Source organism: Aethalodelphis obliquidens, unplaced genomic scaffold (genome assembly GCF_003676395.1).
Source record: "Aethalodelphis obliquidens isolate GAN/ISIS:26980383/991018 unplaced genomic scaffold, ASM367639v1 scaffold44, whole genome shotgun sequence".
Lineage (NCBI taxonomy): Eukaryota > Metazoa > Chordata > Mammalia > Artiodactyla > Delphinidae > Aethalodelphis > Aethalodelphis obliquidens.
In genome coordinates this window covers 15,918,352-15,935,163 of record NW_020837988.1, presented here as the reverse complement: position 1 = coordinate 15,935,163, position 16,812 = coordinate 15,918,352, and the positions used below count along the sequence as shown (strand labels likewise).

Here is a 16,812-nt window from a genome sequence, read left to right as displayed (position 1 = left end):
CAACTAGAGAGAAGCCCACGTGCCGCAACTACGAGCCAATGCAGCCAAATAAATAAACATTTTTTTAAAAACCATCACTTTCATTTATTATTTAAAAATAAGAAAGTAAAAAAAAAAAAAAAATAAGAAAGTAAGTAGATACAACAACTATCTAATTGTCTCAGAGCATTGTAATTTATAAGGTACAAAATTGCTGATCTATATATGTCAAAGTTAAAGACTGTCCATAATATTTGTCAATAGATGAAGAAAATTTACCAAAGGTATAAGTTCCTCCAATTGTGCAAAGAAACGTGCAAAGAAAACACAGAAAATTTCCATTTACTCTTCCCACAACTTTTAGCAATGGTAACATTTGACATAACCGTAGTACACCATCAAATCCAGGAAATTGGAAGTGGTACAACACTAGCAACCAAAACTATAGATCTTATTTGGATTTCATCAGTTTTCACATGCACCTTTTAAAAAATTTTGGTGTGTATACTTCAGTATAATTTTGTCACATGTATGGATCTGTGTAATCAACTACCACAATAAAGATATAGGACTGCTCTACCACTACACAAAGAAATTCCCTTGTGCTATGCTGTAAAAGTCACATCCTCCCCTCAGTTCTAGCTCCTAATAACCACTGACCTGCTCTCCATCACTATAATTTTGTAATTTCTACAATGTTATATTTATTAAAGGACCAAGAAAATTTACAAATGTTACAGATGGTCCTCCAAATTAAAAAACATTAAAAAATTTTTAAATAGTCTCCTAATTTATTCATCAGACATTGAGTCATCGATGAACAGAAATTTTAGAGGAGGAAGCATTAAGTAAATGTGATATACAGAAATCTTTAAATTACCTTGGTTGTAGAGCTGTCACTAGTAAAAAGTCGTGAACTTCTTCGAGGCAGTGCATTTGGGGGAGATGTGATAGTGGGGCTCAATACCTGAGGTGTTGTACTAAAAAATTATAAAAGTAGACATTAAAAAAACCCCTCAGTTTTTGACCATTAACTATTGTTTCAATTCAAGTATATTAAAAAATAAGCATTCAACATGTTCGCATTCTAAAATTGATGACATCAGTCCTTTTCTCATCCCCCTATGAAAACTCTTATTTAAAAAATGATTCTTGTTACGATAAAATGATAAAAATTATAGCACAGATCTTCACTCTATCTGAAATTGCTAATTTGAACTTAAAACAATCCACATAAAAATTATGGGTCAATAAATAGTAAACACATCTATAAACCAATTATCTCTAGCCCTCATTTGCAACTATAGCAAGTTAGAGAAAAAGAAAAAGAAAGCTGGACATGGACAGTCTAAATGTGGGGTATTTGCCAACAAATAAATACCACTAGAACAATTGATACCTGGGAAGTTATTACCCTGTAAATTCAAACAGCCACACCAAGGGATTATTCTGTTTAGAGCAAAAGGAATCTAATAATCACTTGGATAGACTTTTTTTTTTTAACTTTAAAGGCAAATCTTAAGATATAAGAATTCTACTCTTGATACACACACTATACATAAAATAGATAAACAAGGATTTACTGTATAGCACAGGGAACTATATTCAGTATCTTATAATAACCTACAATGGAAAAGAATCTGAAAAAGAATATATGTGTATGTATATATATATATATGTATGTATGTAAAACAAATCATTTTGCTGTACACCTGAAACTAATACAATTTTGTAAATCAACTATAGTTCAATTACAAAAAAAAGAATTCCATTGTTAGAAAGCAAGCAGATTTAAACCCCGAATTATCTAATTGACAGTAAGTCTATGGACTAAACTATTTACAGTTTATACAGCTTATGGGAAATCCTACTAATTACCTGAGTCTGGGTCAAAGAAGCTTATGAAAATAAAAGAGAAGCTGACCAGTGAATAAAAGAATGCACAGGCTTTCAAAGATACAATCTCAATGTAGAGATTTCAGCAAGTGAGGTCATTTGGGTTGACCAATTTACTTTTTAATGATAATTTTTTTATTAATACTATTTTTTTTTTTAGCACAGTTTAAGGTTCACAGCAAAACTGAGGGGAAGGTGCAGAGAATTTCTATATACTCCCTGCTCCCACACATGCACAGCCTCCCCCGTTATCAGCATCCCCCACCAAAGTGGAACAATGTTACAGTTGATGAATCTACAGTGACTATCACATTGTCACTCATTGATAATCATCCAAAGCCCATAGTTTACCTTAGAGGTCACTCTTGGTTTTGTATATTCTATGGGTTTGGAAAAATGTATTATGACATGCATCCATCATTATGTTATCATACAGAATGTTTTCACTGCCCTAAAAATCCTCTGTGCTCTGCCTACTCATCCCTCCTGCTTCCTTGGCAACTACTTACCTTTTTACTGTTTCCATAGTTTTGCCTTTTCCAGAAACCTATTCATTTTTAAAAATACCATTATCCTTTACTTGGCAGGAACAACTATGTGTCATTTATACTATACATGTAAGCTATATTTTGTCAATAAGATTACGTAACTATAGAAAAGACTTTTGCCTGAGAAGTAGGAGGGAATAACTTCATAGTATGGAGCAGTTTATAGGGAGGACAAGCCTGAGAAAGATGCTGAGCTTGCTTTAAACAGGCAAAAGGCTACATGAGGGTAACATACATCTTGTGGGGGTAGAAGTAAAAGTAATAAGAGAGTTCTGGGGCTAGGAGGTTAAAGAAGACATCCCTGTATTATAATTTTCATTAGGGTTCTGTTAGCTCCAAAGGGCCATCTGACAAAATAAAAAACTCAAAGTCTGACAGGCACCAGAAAAGTGAAACAGGATACTGCATCTGTTTAACTAGGAGTTTGACACTGAAAGGCATGTGCTCCAGAATCAGACTGTTGAAGTTTAAAATCAGGTTCTACCACTTACTACTTAATTTGACTATGTGCCAATTATATGAAATACCATTTAAAAAAGTTTTTGTAAATAGCATCATCTTATGGCTTTGCAATAAAATATGAAATATCCTAGTAATTATAGGAAAATGCCTTGGAAAGATTATAGAAATGATTTTTAGAGGTTAACATGTGGAGAAAACGATGACCCACAAACTTTCTTGGGTGATTTAGCTAAGAGTACTAAATAAAAGAACAGACTTCTACCAATTATGATAGAGTAATATGGAATTATTTATTCCAGATTTATTCTCCCATCTTAATCAACTATAATACTGAACAAAATATATGAAACAATGTTTTTCAGACACTGGACAGCAGGTAGCACATGCCTGAGGAAAGTTCTGAGGATGCAGGGCAGGGAAGGGGAACACAACTAGAGCTCAGTGGACTCCGTGTGTTGAGAAAAAAATGTTGAGAATTCAGGGAAGCCAAGGCAGTTAGAATCTGCAGGTTGCAGCACCAGAAAGGAGAGCGCTACAAAGAGGGGAGCTCCAAAGATCTGTAAGAGGTTTCCTTAGAGTCTTCAGTTGAAAACTGACCAGTGCAGGTGTTTGAGTGTTGTATGATAATTTGCCTAGTCTTGTCCCAAGTTGTTGATAGGGAGCTTTTAAATCTTCAGAATTTCCCAAGTGATATCTTTGTTACTCATTGTGGGTGTCTGGGACCATGCCTAAGTTTATGCTAATGAAGTGACTCATGGTGGGGTCCTAGATAGTTTCAGGATGGGGGGCTGGCCATATTGGAAAGATTAACCATGTGATTAGAGGACTGGACTTTGAGCTAGGTGATATTAGCCTGACCTCCTCCAGGAAGGGGAAGGTGGCTGGAGACTAAGTTCATTCAAGGGATCAATGACACAATATATCATGCCTATGTAATAAAACCCATTAAAAACTCTGAACATCAAATCTTGGTTGAGTTTCCTGGTTGATGAACACACAGATATGCCGAGAGGGTGACATCTCGATTCCACATGGAGACAGAGGCTCTTGTATTCAGTACTCTCCCAGATCTTAACTTATGGGTCTCATTTGTCTGGTCCTGCTCTATATCTTTTATAATAAAACTGTAATTTTAAGTATAGCACTCTCCTAGATTCTGTAAGTTGTTCTAGCAAATTATCAAACCTGAGGGGCTAGCATGAATCCTCAAATTTGTAGCCAGTTGGCTAGAAGTGTGAGTGGCCTGGGGAACCCTTGAGCTTGTAACTGGCAAGTCAGTAAGACTTGATGACAGTCTTGTTGGGACTGTGACCATAGCCTGCAAAATCTATGCTAAGTCTGGGTAGTTAGCATCAGAATTGCTTTACAGTATTGCAGTGAGGAAACTACCAGAATGTGGTGAAAGAACTACGGAAAAGGAGCAGGCAGAACAATTCTTGGAGCTCACCTTGGTCTGGGAATGGCTCATATATTCAATAGCCAGAGTGAAAAAACCTCATACTAAACAGAACATTGAGTAGAGTATTCAAAGTGGGGCAAAATTAATCCAGACTAAAGGCTGCTCTTGTCCCACCGAACAAATTAAAAAGCAAAACCTGAAAGGATCAAGCTGTTAACAAGTAATTTAAGTGCATCCCACATATGGTCACCTTATCTTTGATAAAGGAGGCAAGAATATACAATGGAGAAAACACAGCCTCTTCAATAAGTGGTGCTGGGAAAACTGGACAGCTACATGTAAAAGAATGAAATTAGAACACTCCCTAATACCACACACAAAAATAAACTCAAAATGGATTAAAGACCTAAATGTAAGGCCAAACACTATAAAACTCTTAGAGGAAAACATAGGCAGAACACGCTACGACATAAATCACAGCAAGATCCTTTTTGACCCACCTCCTAGAGAAATGGAAATAAAAACAAAAATAAACAAATGGGACCTAATGAAACTTAAAAGCACAGCAAAGGAAACCATAAACAAGACGAAAAGACAGCCCTCAGAATGGGAGAAAATATTTGCAAACGAAGCAACTGACCAATTAATCTCCAAAATATACAAGCAGCTCATGCAGCTCAATATCAAAAAAACAAACAACCCAATCCAAAAATGGGCAGAAGACCTAAATAGACATTTCTCCAAAGAAGATACACACATTGCCAACAAACACATGAAAGGATGCTCAACATCACTAATCATTAGAAAAATGCAAATCAAAACTACAATGAGGTATCACATCACACTGGTCAGAATGGCCATCATCAAAAAATCTACAAACAATAAATGCTGGAGAGGGTGTGGAGAAAAGGGAACCCTCTTGCACTGTTGGTGGGAATGTAAATTGATACAGCCACTATGGAGAACAGTATGGAGGTTCCTTAAAAAACTAAAAATAGAACTACCATATGACACAGCAATCCCACTACTGGGCATATACCCTGAGAAAACTATAATTCAAAAAAAGTCATGTACCACAATGTTCATTGCAGCACTATTTACAAGAGTCAGGACATGGAAGCAACCTAAGTGTCCAATGACAGATGAATGGATAAAGAAGATGTGGCACATATATACAATGGAATATTACTCAGCCACAAAAAGAAACAAAATTGAGTTATTTGTAGTGAGGTGGATGGACCTAGAATCTGTCGTACAGAGTAAAGTAAGTCAGAAAGAGAAAAACAAATACCGTATGCTAACACATATATATGGAATCTAAAAAAAAAAATGGTTCTGAAGAACCTAGGGGCAGGACAGGAATAAAGACGCAGATGTAGAGAATGGACTTGAGGACATGGGGAGGGGGAAGGGTAAGCTGGGACGAAGTGAGAGAGTGGCATTGACATATATACACTACCAAATGTAAAACAGATAGCTAGTGAGAAGCAGCTGCATAGCACAAGAAGATAAGCTCAGTGCTTTGTGACCACCTAGAGGGGTGGGATAGGGAGGATGGGAGGGAGACACAAGAGGGAGGGGATATGGGGTTATGTGTATACGTATAGCTGATTCACTTTGTTATACAGCAGCGACTAACACAACAATGTAAAGCAATTATACTCCAATAAAGATATTAAAAAAAAAATTTAAGTGCATCCCAGAACAAAACTTGAAAAATACTTAAAAGGATACAAAAAGTCCAGCATTCAACCACGTAAAATTTCCAATAACCGGCATACAAAAAAACCCTGGCATGGAAAGAAGCAGAAAAATATAACCTATACTGAAGAGAAAAACCAATCAATAAAAAACAGACACAGTAAGACTTAGTAGTTAAGATCATTAGAAGAGCTACTATAAAATGTAGTTCCATATGTTAAAAAAGGTAGAAGAAAGCATGGGCATGTTAAGGAGAGAACCAAATCAAACTTCTAGAGATGAAAAACAGAATGCCTAAGATAAAATACACACACACACACACACACACACACACACACACACACTGAATGGGATTAACAGCAGATTAGACACTGCAGAAGAAAAGATTCGTTAGCTTGACGACACAGTAGTAAACCCTATCCAAAATGAAAGAGAAGAAAAAGACTGGAAACAAAAAAGAACAGAGTATTAGTGAACTGTGGGACAACTTTAAACAGTCTAATATACATGTACTTAAAGTCCCAGAATGAGAGAGAAGGACATGGACAGAAAAAGTATTTGAAGAAATAATGGCCCCAAATTAGCTAAATTTGATGAAAACTATCAACTTACAGATCCAAGGAGCTCAATGAATTTGAAGGCCAAGAAAGGAGAAAACACACTACAGCACATCATAATCAAATGGCTTAATTATCAGTGATAAAGAAAATATCTTAAGAGTCAGAGAAAAGAGACAGATTACATACATAGAGAAACAAAAATGAGGATGGCAACAGGCTTCTTGTCAGAAGCAATGCAAGCCAGTAGACAGGAACGCAACATCTTTAAAGAAAAAAAAAACTGTCAACTAGAATTCCATACCCAGCACTTCCCTGGTGGTCCAATGGGTAAGACTCCGTGCTCCCAATACATGGGGCCCGGGTTTGATCCCTGGTCGGGGAACTGTTAGATCTCGCATTCATGCCACAACTAAGGATCCACATGCTGAAACTAAGAAGCCCACATGCTGCAACTAATAAGTCCACATGCCACAACTAAAGATTCCGCATGCCTCAACGAAGATTCTGCATGCTGCAACTAAGACATAGTGCAGCCAAAATAAATAAATATTTAAAAAAAGAATTCAATACCCAGTGAAAATATCTTTCAAAAATAAAAACAAAGGTGAACTTAAAACTTTCTTCTGCATACAAAGGCTGAAAAAAAATTCATTACCAACAGACCTAGACTACAAGAAGTGTTAAAAGAAGTCCTTCAAGATGAAGAAAAAAAAAATACCAAATTGAAATTTGGATCTACAGAAAGAAACAGAGCGCCAGAAACAGTAAATATGTGGGTATCTATAAAACAGACTTCTTTTTCTTATTAAAAAAAAGTCTCTGTTAAAGATAACTATTTAAGGCAGAAACTACAACAATCACTCTAAAGTAAAATATATGACAGCAATAGCATACAGACTGAGAGAAGAGCATGAAAATATACCGTTATAAGGTTTTATACTGTATGTGACATGGTAAAGTATTACGTGAAGGTAGACTTTGATAAGTTAAAATGTGTAATATAAACCCTAAAACGACCTCTAAAAAGACAAAATAAAGAGTAAGTGTTAATAAGGCAATGTTATGGGTTGAATTGTGTCTCCAAAAGGATATGTTGAAGCCCTAACCCCTGGTACTGTTAATGTGAACTTTTTTGGAAATATGGTCTTTTTAGATGTAATCAAGTTAAGATGAGGTCATCAGGGTGGGCCCTAAATCAACATGACTGATGTCCTAATAAGAAAAAGGAAATCTGAATACAGAGGCACACAGAGAAGATGGCTATGTGGAGACAGAGGCAAATACTGAGTTGTACTACCACAAAATAAGGAATGCCTGGGGCTACGAGAAGCTAGAAAGATAAGGATCCTCTCCTAGTGGCTTCAGAAGAAGCATGGCCCTGTCTATACCTTGATTTTGGATTATAGCTTCTAGAACTGTAAGTGAATAAATTTCTGTTGTTTTAAGCCACCCAGTTTGTGGTACTTTGTTACAGTAGCTGTAGGAAACTAAAACAAGCAATAAAGAAGATAAAGTGGTGTATATCAACAATACCTTAACTTAAAAAAAGAGACGATAAAATGGAATTAATAATACAAAGAACACAAAATCATTATAGTTGATGCATATTAGTTAGTATATTTGTTTAAAGTGAAATGTATAATTCAGTAAATTATGTTTATGTATTCTTCAAGACTAGCATATACTTGGCCTGATTAATGCTGCTCTGCAGGAGGCCTCAGGCTCCTTCTCATAACTGAGCCTGAGGCAATCACTGTCACCTGCCTGAGAGCTGGCTCTCATGATGAGACGTACCATCCTGGCATTTTAGAAATATTGAGGCCTTTTATATAGTCAAGATGTATGCGCACGTACGTCTGTTTTAAGACTTATGGTACATGTTCATTATTTTAGGAGACAAAGTTGGAGCTTTCTCTTAAAATATTAGCTATAATTTATTTTTGAGTCCTTGAACAAGAGAGATCCTACTTAACACCACTTCTGTGTGGAAATGGATTCATTATTTGAAGATTTATTGGAAGATTAGTATTATGATCCGTTTATAGAAATGCATAATAGGGGAAGGGGAGAATAATCTATCTGTACTTGACCAGTGGAGAAGGTCATATAAAAAAAGAAGAAAATTATTTTGGAGGACTGCTCAGAATATCTAGTTCAAACAAATTCATGAGGCAATTAGAGTAAAAAGGTATTTTAGCTAACTCTTGTCTTTATTTGCATAATAATACTCAACTAAAAATTAAACTCGTTTTTCAGTAAGTTAGAAATTTCAAATTTAACATATTCAAAATTTAAAATAGTCATTCTAGAATTCTTGGGACAGTCAAAACCTGCCTAAACTGAAGGATTACAATCATGTTTCACAATAAGAAACAATATCAAATAATGAACAGTATCAAATAATGACACCATAATAAATACCTTGTTTGTGGGCCAGAACTTTGTGTTTGTGCAACAAGAATTGGAGTTACCTCTCGACTGTTTCCACTCTGTGAGAAGACAGACTTTGTTCCAGTTTGGCCGATTCTGGCAACAGACTGTAAAACACAAAAAGTCTAAGGTTTGTGAATTATAAATTGCACTGTAAATGATAAAAGACATCATGATGTGCCCATCTACATTTTCCTAATACAAGATTTCATATTATATACCGTCTGTCATCTGAAAACGCAAACTATTAATGTCATTATTTATGTCATTTTAGGTTAATTTAATGTTATATTAGAATGAACATCAGCCTATTTCTTCATATTAACCTCAGTATTTTTACCCTTACACTATCCTTTCATCTTTCAACTTTAGTTTCCAGGGAAAGGCTCAAAATTCCTAGAAGCCATTTATTTATATATCTTTCCCAGTTGGGCTAAATGCTGAAGAACTTTAAGACAGCTACTATTCTCAAGATTTATGATCTAACTTAGTATACATAAAAAAATAATAATACAGCAAGATTTTATATCCCTTCTTTGGCACTTAGTAAAAACAGTTCTAGAGTAATTCAGAGGAGTAGATTAAAAAAAAATCATCTGATTATTTTCCAGATTCTAAGAATATTGCTCTTAGAATTAGCATTTCTTTCTGGTGTGTTCAATCTTCTATTAACTGGTCTCTGCTTGCCCCTTCTCTTTTCTCTAATTTACTACCTCATTTCTATTTATTTTAATCACTTAACCTTTTTTTTTCTTTTTTGGCTGCGCCACACATAATGAGGGATCTTAGTTCCCCGACCAAGGATGAAGCCATGTCCCCTTGCAGTGGAAGCACAGAGTCTTAACCACTGGACCACGAGGGAAGTCCTCACTTAACTTCTTTATAAAGTGATCTCTGGCTACTGTGTCAGTGGATACCAAAAACATTTTTTTACTACCAAATTAAGATCTTTAGCTACTCTCTCTTTCCCCAGGAGAGCCTGGCCATTCTAACCCTTCAATTATTATTTCTATCACTTGGCCAGAGTCTTTCCGCTATAACTAACTATCCACTGAATATTTTCACCTAATCTACCACTCCCTTCAATAAAACTTTTATAACACTTCCTCCTCTTCCTTCCCCAGATTAGCACCTCTACATTCACACAAGGGACAAAACTTAGTCAACTCTGGTCCTTATTTAGCAAAGTACTATCTACTGAACTCACTACTTGGTTTGATATTTTTAGTTGATACTGCAGGCAGACCTAGAAGTATACCTTTTCCAGGAATGTCTTGTAATAGAACAGAGGCAGAAGAGGTTGAGACAGGAAGAGGTTGAGACTGGGCAATGAAATCATGTAACTGTTCATTGCCTAACTTGTCCTTAATTACTCTGACTCACATGGTTTTGGCCTACTTCACCTGGCATGCTAACCACCATCCTGCTATGCCTTCTCATAACTGTAATAAACTAATTTCCACACTTATATTTCACTCCCATAATAATACAACAGCAGGTAGTTGCCAACTTTTAAAAAATCCTATTTAAAATAATCCACATATTAACTACTTTATAGTCCCTGTTTACCACTCTTGGAGTTCCTATTATCACTCATTAAGAAGCTATCATAGAAAAAAATTTTGCTGACTCTAAGGAAGTTCAGGAGTAAGAGTAAAAACAAAACAAGAAGCAACATGTCTCTCTAGGAGGGTAAAAGGGCTATATCAGTCATTCACATACCAGTTTGACTCATTTAGCTTCCATTTCTTAAACATCTATTAAGCACGGCAATAAGTATTTTACATATAACTAATTTAATTCTTACATAAGATACCCTGCACCATGGATATGTTTTAAATAAACAGCACTTTGGCTTCTACTGCCACAGACTTTAATAAAAGAATATTATAAAAAGAGTCGCAGTTGCAACTCAGTCTTGTTGCAGTATTTACTATAAGGATACTGTGAAATATTTTTCATTTTACTATACATTTATTACATATTTACTCCACCTGTATGAGGATCCACTATAAAAATTTTATTATCAGAAATAGCTGGCTTTATCATGTTAATTAGTAAAATTAAAAAACAAACATAGTGGTGGGGATAAGCAAAAACTATGGCAGGTATAATTTCCATTATTTACCTTCGAAGTGATAGAAACAATCTTAATTTTGTTTTTTAAAAAAAGGAAATTAAAAATCTGAATGTTTATTTAGCTATATGCTGAATTAAACTATACTTGTGAGTTACAAACTTACATGGCCAATAGAGCAACCAGCTTTGTGTCTCCTACTATGACTGGAGGCTATGATAATGACAACTTTCTTTTACATTTAGATAAACTCTTCTAAGGCAACAGCAATTAAAGAAAGTTAGATTCTGAAATTGCCTTTAACAGATTGGAATTTTAAATGAATTTCCTTCATCAATACCAAAACTGTATTTTACACGGAAAATACCTTTTTTGAAGGGGCTCCGGTTGATGGCACGTCAATTACAGAAGATGTATTAGTGTAGTTTTGTAAATAGGATCCATCTCCAGGACTTGGGGTTTCTAATGGCAAAATCCCAAAACTGAGAAGAGGTTGAAATCAAGGTGTCAAAAAGTCATCAAGGCATATATAAAGCAGCAGTATACTTAAATTAGAAGGTCTAAAAGGAAGAGAATGGCAAATCAGTCTTGGGGGCATTTAGGATCTGAGGGGCAGATTAAAAATAAGCTGTGAATGTAGACTATTCCACCCACCATAACTAAAATTTAAAAAAAAAAAATCAAACAATAAACTACATTGAGCAGCAACTACTGACTCAGGAGATTTATTAGAAATAAAGAAGAGTGGATTTGTAAAAGCTAAGATCCAAATTATCAAATTACTTCAAATTCTTGCAATTTATGGGATTTAGACCCTATTACAGAGAAAATGTCTCCAGAAGCCAATGAACACATCTGTGGATTCAATGAGTTTTGTAATCTCATGGTCATACTATTTTAGTAGCTCCCTGGAACTGGGACCCAACTCATAGTCTGTTTTAATATATAATTTTTTTTTTTTTTTGCGGTACGCGGGCCTCTCACTGTTGTGGCCTCTCCCGCTGCGGAGCACAGGCTCCGGACGCGCAGGCTCAGCGGCCATGGCTCATGGGCCCAGCCGCTCCGCGGCACGTGGGATCTTTCCGGACCGGGGCACAAACTCGTGTTCCCTGCATCGGCAGGCGGACTCTCTCTCAACCACTGCGCCTCCAGGGAAGCCCCTAACATATAATTTTTTATTTTGATTCTTTTGGATATGATTCCTCTGGGCTGGGTTCCTATATTTATATATACATATATTTCTGATAATTTGACAAAATATTTCATATCAATAGGTGTCAATTCTTCCTTCCCATTTTGGAATACAGTACTTTAACAATAACCACTGCTGTCACTCTGATTATTATCATAAGCAATCCAACATTTTAAGAGGTTCACTGATGCACAGCCATAAACACAATATTTTTTAATGCATACACCAGCTGAATAATGCATGTTTTAAAATTTTCTCCAATATTTAAGACGGAATTTTTATCGCAGGTACTGTATTTCTATTACTTCATTTTCTGAAAATGGAATAGGTTCATTATTGACTTATTAAATACCTCTATTTCCATAATGATTTAGAAGTTGCTGTTCATATTAATTTATATTACTAATATAGGAATTACTATATGATCGCTTAATATTACAGCACATTTTAAAGTATCTTTTATTTGTCTTACCTTGGGGTTAATGGGCTAAGAGCAGCTGGTCCTCCTAATAAACTTCGACCAGTTTTTGGTTTATTTTGAACTTGTTTAGATAATATGGAAGTTCCTGTTCCAAGAGGGACAGTATCTGGTGAAATTACAGCTGAATCAATATAAGACACTGAAGAATCTGTATTCAATGAGTACTTTGAATTGGAAGATTCTAAATTCAATCTGTTTAATTCCTGAAACAGAAAATTTCTACCATGTCATTTATGATACATTATTTAGTTCAGATCATTGATTTTCATTTTCACAATATTTTGAACACTAGTGTATAATACACTTACAATTGTGTCCTGGGGTGTTTCTGTAAGAACTGTCTCAGGCTGTCTGTGAGATAAACTATGATTAGATACTAGTGTTGTGCAAGAGTTGGGCAGACAGCTGCTAAAGTTCTGTAAAGATGTTAATTTAAATGTTTGGTCAGGATCTGGCTTTTCACCTGTGAAGGGGAAAAAAAAAAGTTTGCCTCTGAGGAAACGAAGGTTAAATTTTTTTTTCAAGCATGCATAAATCAGTGGAAATAAGGCCTTATCCAAAGTTTTAAAGTTCTTCTGTTTCAGTGAATCAGATTTATCTCCCAAAAGCCCATCCATCAATTTATCGTAAAAGTTTACCCCTAAGATAAAGCTGTAAATTCAGGAAATAAACTAAACCACAATGACACTGACTTTAAATATAATAAATCACAGGAGAATGCAGATTTCTGTGTTTGTTTTAAAGCAGAAAGCAAATAGATCTCATTTTGCTCAAGGTAAGGAGTGAGGGTGAAGAGGTGAAACGCTGTAGAAATCATACTAAAGTTTTGAGCACTTCCATGTAAAGACACAACAATGTTTTAAAATGATCCTTTATGCATCCTGGAACATATATACTGAGACACTCTCCCCCCATATTATCCAGGTCTTATTTATAGAACAGTTTCTGCTCTGGGCATTCTTTTAATTTCTTTTCTTACCCAGAATGCTGTTTTGGCTAGTGTTATACTCACAATACAACTCATTCTAGAGGACACAAGAATGGACACATTATTCCTAAAACATATAATTCTACCTTATTTCTTGTTCTCAATTTTAAAAGCCCTTAGCTTTGAAAAATACTTTTCTTGTGGATAATTTGTATCACTCTCCAAAAATTAAGCAGGGGAAAAAAAAGAAGAAGAAGAAATGGAAGAACCTTCCCGTAGCCACCTCTACAAGCTTACCTATTTCACATAATGATTCAAAGGGGGACCAGAGGAAAGGATTTAAACTAAGGCTCTTTTGGTAACATTCTGATCCTTTGGCAAGCCGATCTGTCTTGCTGTAAAGACAAACAAATAGATTAGACAAGCTATAAAATCTAAAACATCTATTACAAAGAAACTATTGATATAGAAAATTAGGTAAATCTTATATAAGTTCTGAGAGTACTCTGCTAGATTCTTTCTTAAATTATCAATTTCTCCTTCTTACCATCCTCCAACCTCTATTATTTAGGGCAGTTCAAGTCAAAAGTCAGGTAAAAGCAAACAGAACATGAATTGAAAGGAATGTTAACAAAATAAACAAGCTATCATAGCCTTCTTAAATACTATATTGCTTTTAATTTCCTGTTGGATATTAGAATTACTGAGGAAATATGGAAAACACCCAAATATTTCAGTCTTATTGTTGATTTTAAATATAAATCCCAGTGGTAATTTTGAAAGTGAATTAAATGCTTCAAATAATAGCACATTTAAATGATCAGATTTTTTAACAAAGTAGAGGTGGTAGCTCTTAACTTAAAGGAAAATTCACGTTTCTTTCTAAATTGGGTATATAAAGGCTCACATTTAGAATATAAACAACATTCTTGGGACCCTATATACTTGAAACAATCTGGAAATTATCAGAACAGCATCGTTGCCTCCCTAGCTTTAATTTTATTTTACTTTAAATTAATTAATTAATTTATTTTATTTTATTTTTGGCTGCGCTGAGTCTTCATTGCTGTGCACGGGCTTCCTCTAGTTGCAGCGAGTGGGGCTACTCTTTGTTGTGGTGCACGGGCTTCTCCTTGCGGTGGCTTCTCTTGTTGTGGAGCACGGGCTCTAGGCATTCAAGCTTCAATAGTTGTGGCACGTGGGCTCAGTAGTTGTGGCTCACAGGCTCTGGGGCGCAGGCTCAGTAGTTGTGGCGCACGGGCTTAGTTGCTCTGCGGAATGTGGGATCTTCCCGGACCAGGGCTCGAACCTGTGTCCCCTGCATTGGCAGGCAGATTCTTAAGCACTGCGTCACCAGGGAAGCCCCTCCCTAGCTTTTAAATGGGGGAAGATGGGATTGAGGGTTAGTGAGACTTGTTGGAGCTTTCAGGTTAAAAAATACTATTCATCTGGTCTAAGGTTGAAATTCTTCATTATCTAATGGAAAAAAATTAAGATACAGCAATTTTTCCAAAACCCTAAGGTTTTATAAAGGACCAGATGGCATCTAACCAAGATTTTCAAAACAACCTTCAAATGAAACTATCAGTTAAAACATAATCTGTTTATGTGATGTCAGTGTATCTCAGAGAACTGAAAAGAAGACCCCCTTGAGTAACTATATATTGGTGTGCCTTACTTTCAAATTTTGCAAGTGAATAGAAACTAGAATAAATGATGTAATAAAGACAAGAAAATACCACTAGTTGAAGACTATCTAGCTTCCCACATTTGCCTAATTTGACCCAATAAACACATAGACAAAGAAGGAAGCAGGAGCAGGAGGCAGGCTTTCAGAAAATGTAAGTTTTATCAGTCTATATCTAGGATTGCTTAGATGAAATTTCTTAAAGGAAAAATAGTTGTAACAAGAATAATATAATCATTTACCATGGATAGAGGGGTAACTTAAAAATAGGAAACAAAGCAAAGACATAAAAAGAGTATTTTTTGAAAGTGATAATTAGGAGTGGAAAGTGTCAAATCAATGCTCAGGAACTTTTAACATAAGGCCATGAAAAGAAAAGTACAGTGAAATCTCAATGTTTGACCTAAACTAACTCATGTTATATAGCCCCATCATTGCTTATATAACTAATTATGGTTTGTCTATTTCTTTACCTTTTTTTTTTTAAAGATTTTTTTTTTGATGTGGACCATTTTTAAAGTCCTTATTGAATTTGTTACAATACTGCTCCTGTTTTTGTTTTGGCTTTTTGGCCAGGAGGAATGTGAGATCTCAGCTCCCCGACCAGGGATTGAACCTGCACTCCCTGCACTGGACAGCGAAGTCTTAACAAACGGACCACCAGGGGAGTCCCCAATTTATTTATCTTTCATGTGTGCTCTCTTGCAATTGATTATAAGCTTTCTGAGGACAGGAAATTAGATTTCTCATTTTTATATTACCTCTTTCCTGTTTACAATAGCCTCGCCCCCTTGCTTTGCTTGTACAATATATCATAAAATACTTTTACTAATAATTTTTAAAGTTGCATTGAGGAGAATATATGAATTACTTAAATGGCCAGAAAAGTGGTGGACGAACTGATGAAGCAAAGATAAAATAATCTATTCAAGAAAAAATATTATGAAAATGTAAGAGGTGATCATTTGTGATGAAAATCCTCTTCTCCAGTATTATGTAAATTATATTCTCTTTTTACATTAGCAAAAGGTAAATTTTCTTAAACCTTTGATAAGTTGGCAAGGCTGATTTTTATAATAAGCCATGATCTGATTAATAGACCATAAAATAAATGTAAAACAAAATGTCTGCTAAGAAGAGATTAGATATACACAGACATGCACACACATGGATAGATACTGGTATGTATAAATATTGGGTTGGCCAAAAAGTTCGTTTGGGATGTTACGGAAAAACCTGAACAAACTTTTTGGCCAACCCAATAACATAAAAGTTAACTGGTGAAGAAGCCAGATGTGGACTTACAATAACCAAATCTGGGAGACAGATCTCTGTTCAATAGAGAGATAAAAAGGGGGAAAGATTTAATAAAATTAAGCTGCCTGGAGTGCCCCAACTTTAGATGGATTTTTTTAAAAACTAAAACTCCGAAAGAAGTTTCCCAAAGAATTGGGGTTAAAAAAACTATTTAA

The 16,812-nt window shown here is 35.3% G+C and overlaps 1 protein-coding gene across 15 annotated transcripts in view; it reads right to left on the bottom strand.

The window, feature by feature from the left end:
* CDC27 (cell division cycle 27) overlaps nt 1–16,812 on the bottom strand; it is a 58,797-nt gene that overhangs the window by 17,858 nt on the left and 24,127 nt on the right. For 7 of the 15 annotated variants that reach the window (XR_003427663.1, XM_027081302.1, XM_027081297.1 and 4 more), the window contains 6 exons: nt 13,951–14,048; nt 13,034–13,188; nt 12,717–12,928; nt 11,420–11,534; nt 8,967–9,100; nt 860–959 (listed from right to left, as the gene is read on the bottom strand). Coding sequence is in view for 14 of the 15 variants with exons in the window: in XM_027081302.1 (XP_026937103.1) it covers nt 860–959; nt 8,967–9,100; nt 11,420–11,534; nt 12,717–12,928; nt 13,034–13,188; nt 13,951–14,048 (814 nt within the window). In the remaining variant the exon portion in view is untranslated. The remainder of the gene's footprint in view (nt 1–859; nt 960–8,966; nt 9,101–11,419; nt 11,535–12,716; nt 12,929–13,033; nt 13,189–13,950; nt 14,049–16,812) is intronic. The other 8 variants (XM_027081300.1, XM_027081303.1, XM_027081304.1 and 5 more) reach the window with 2 other exon arrangements.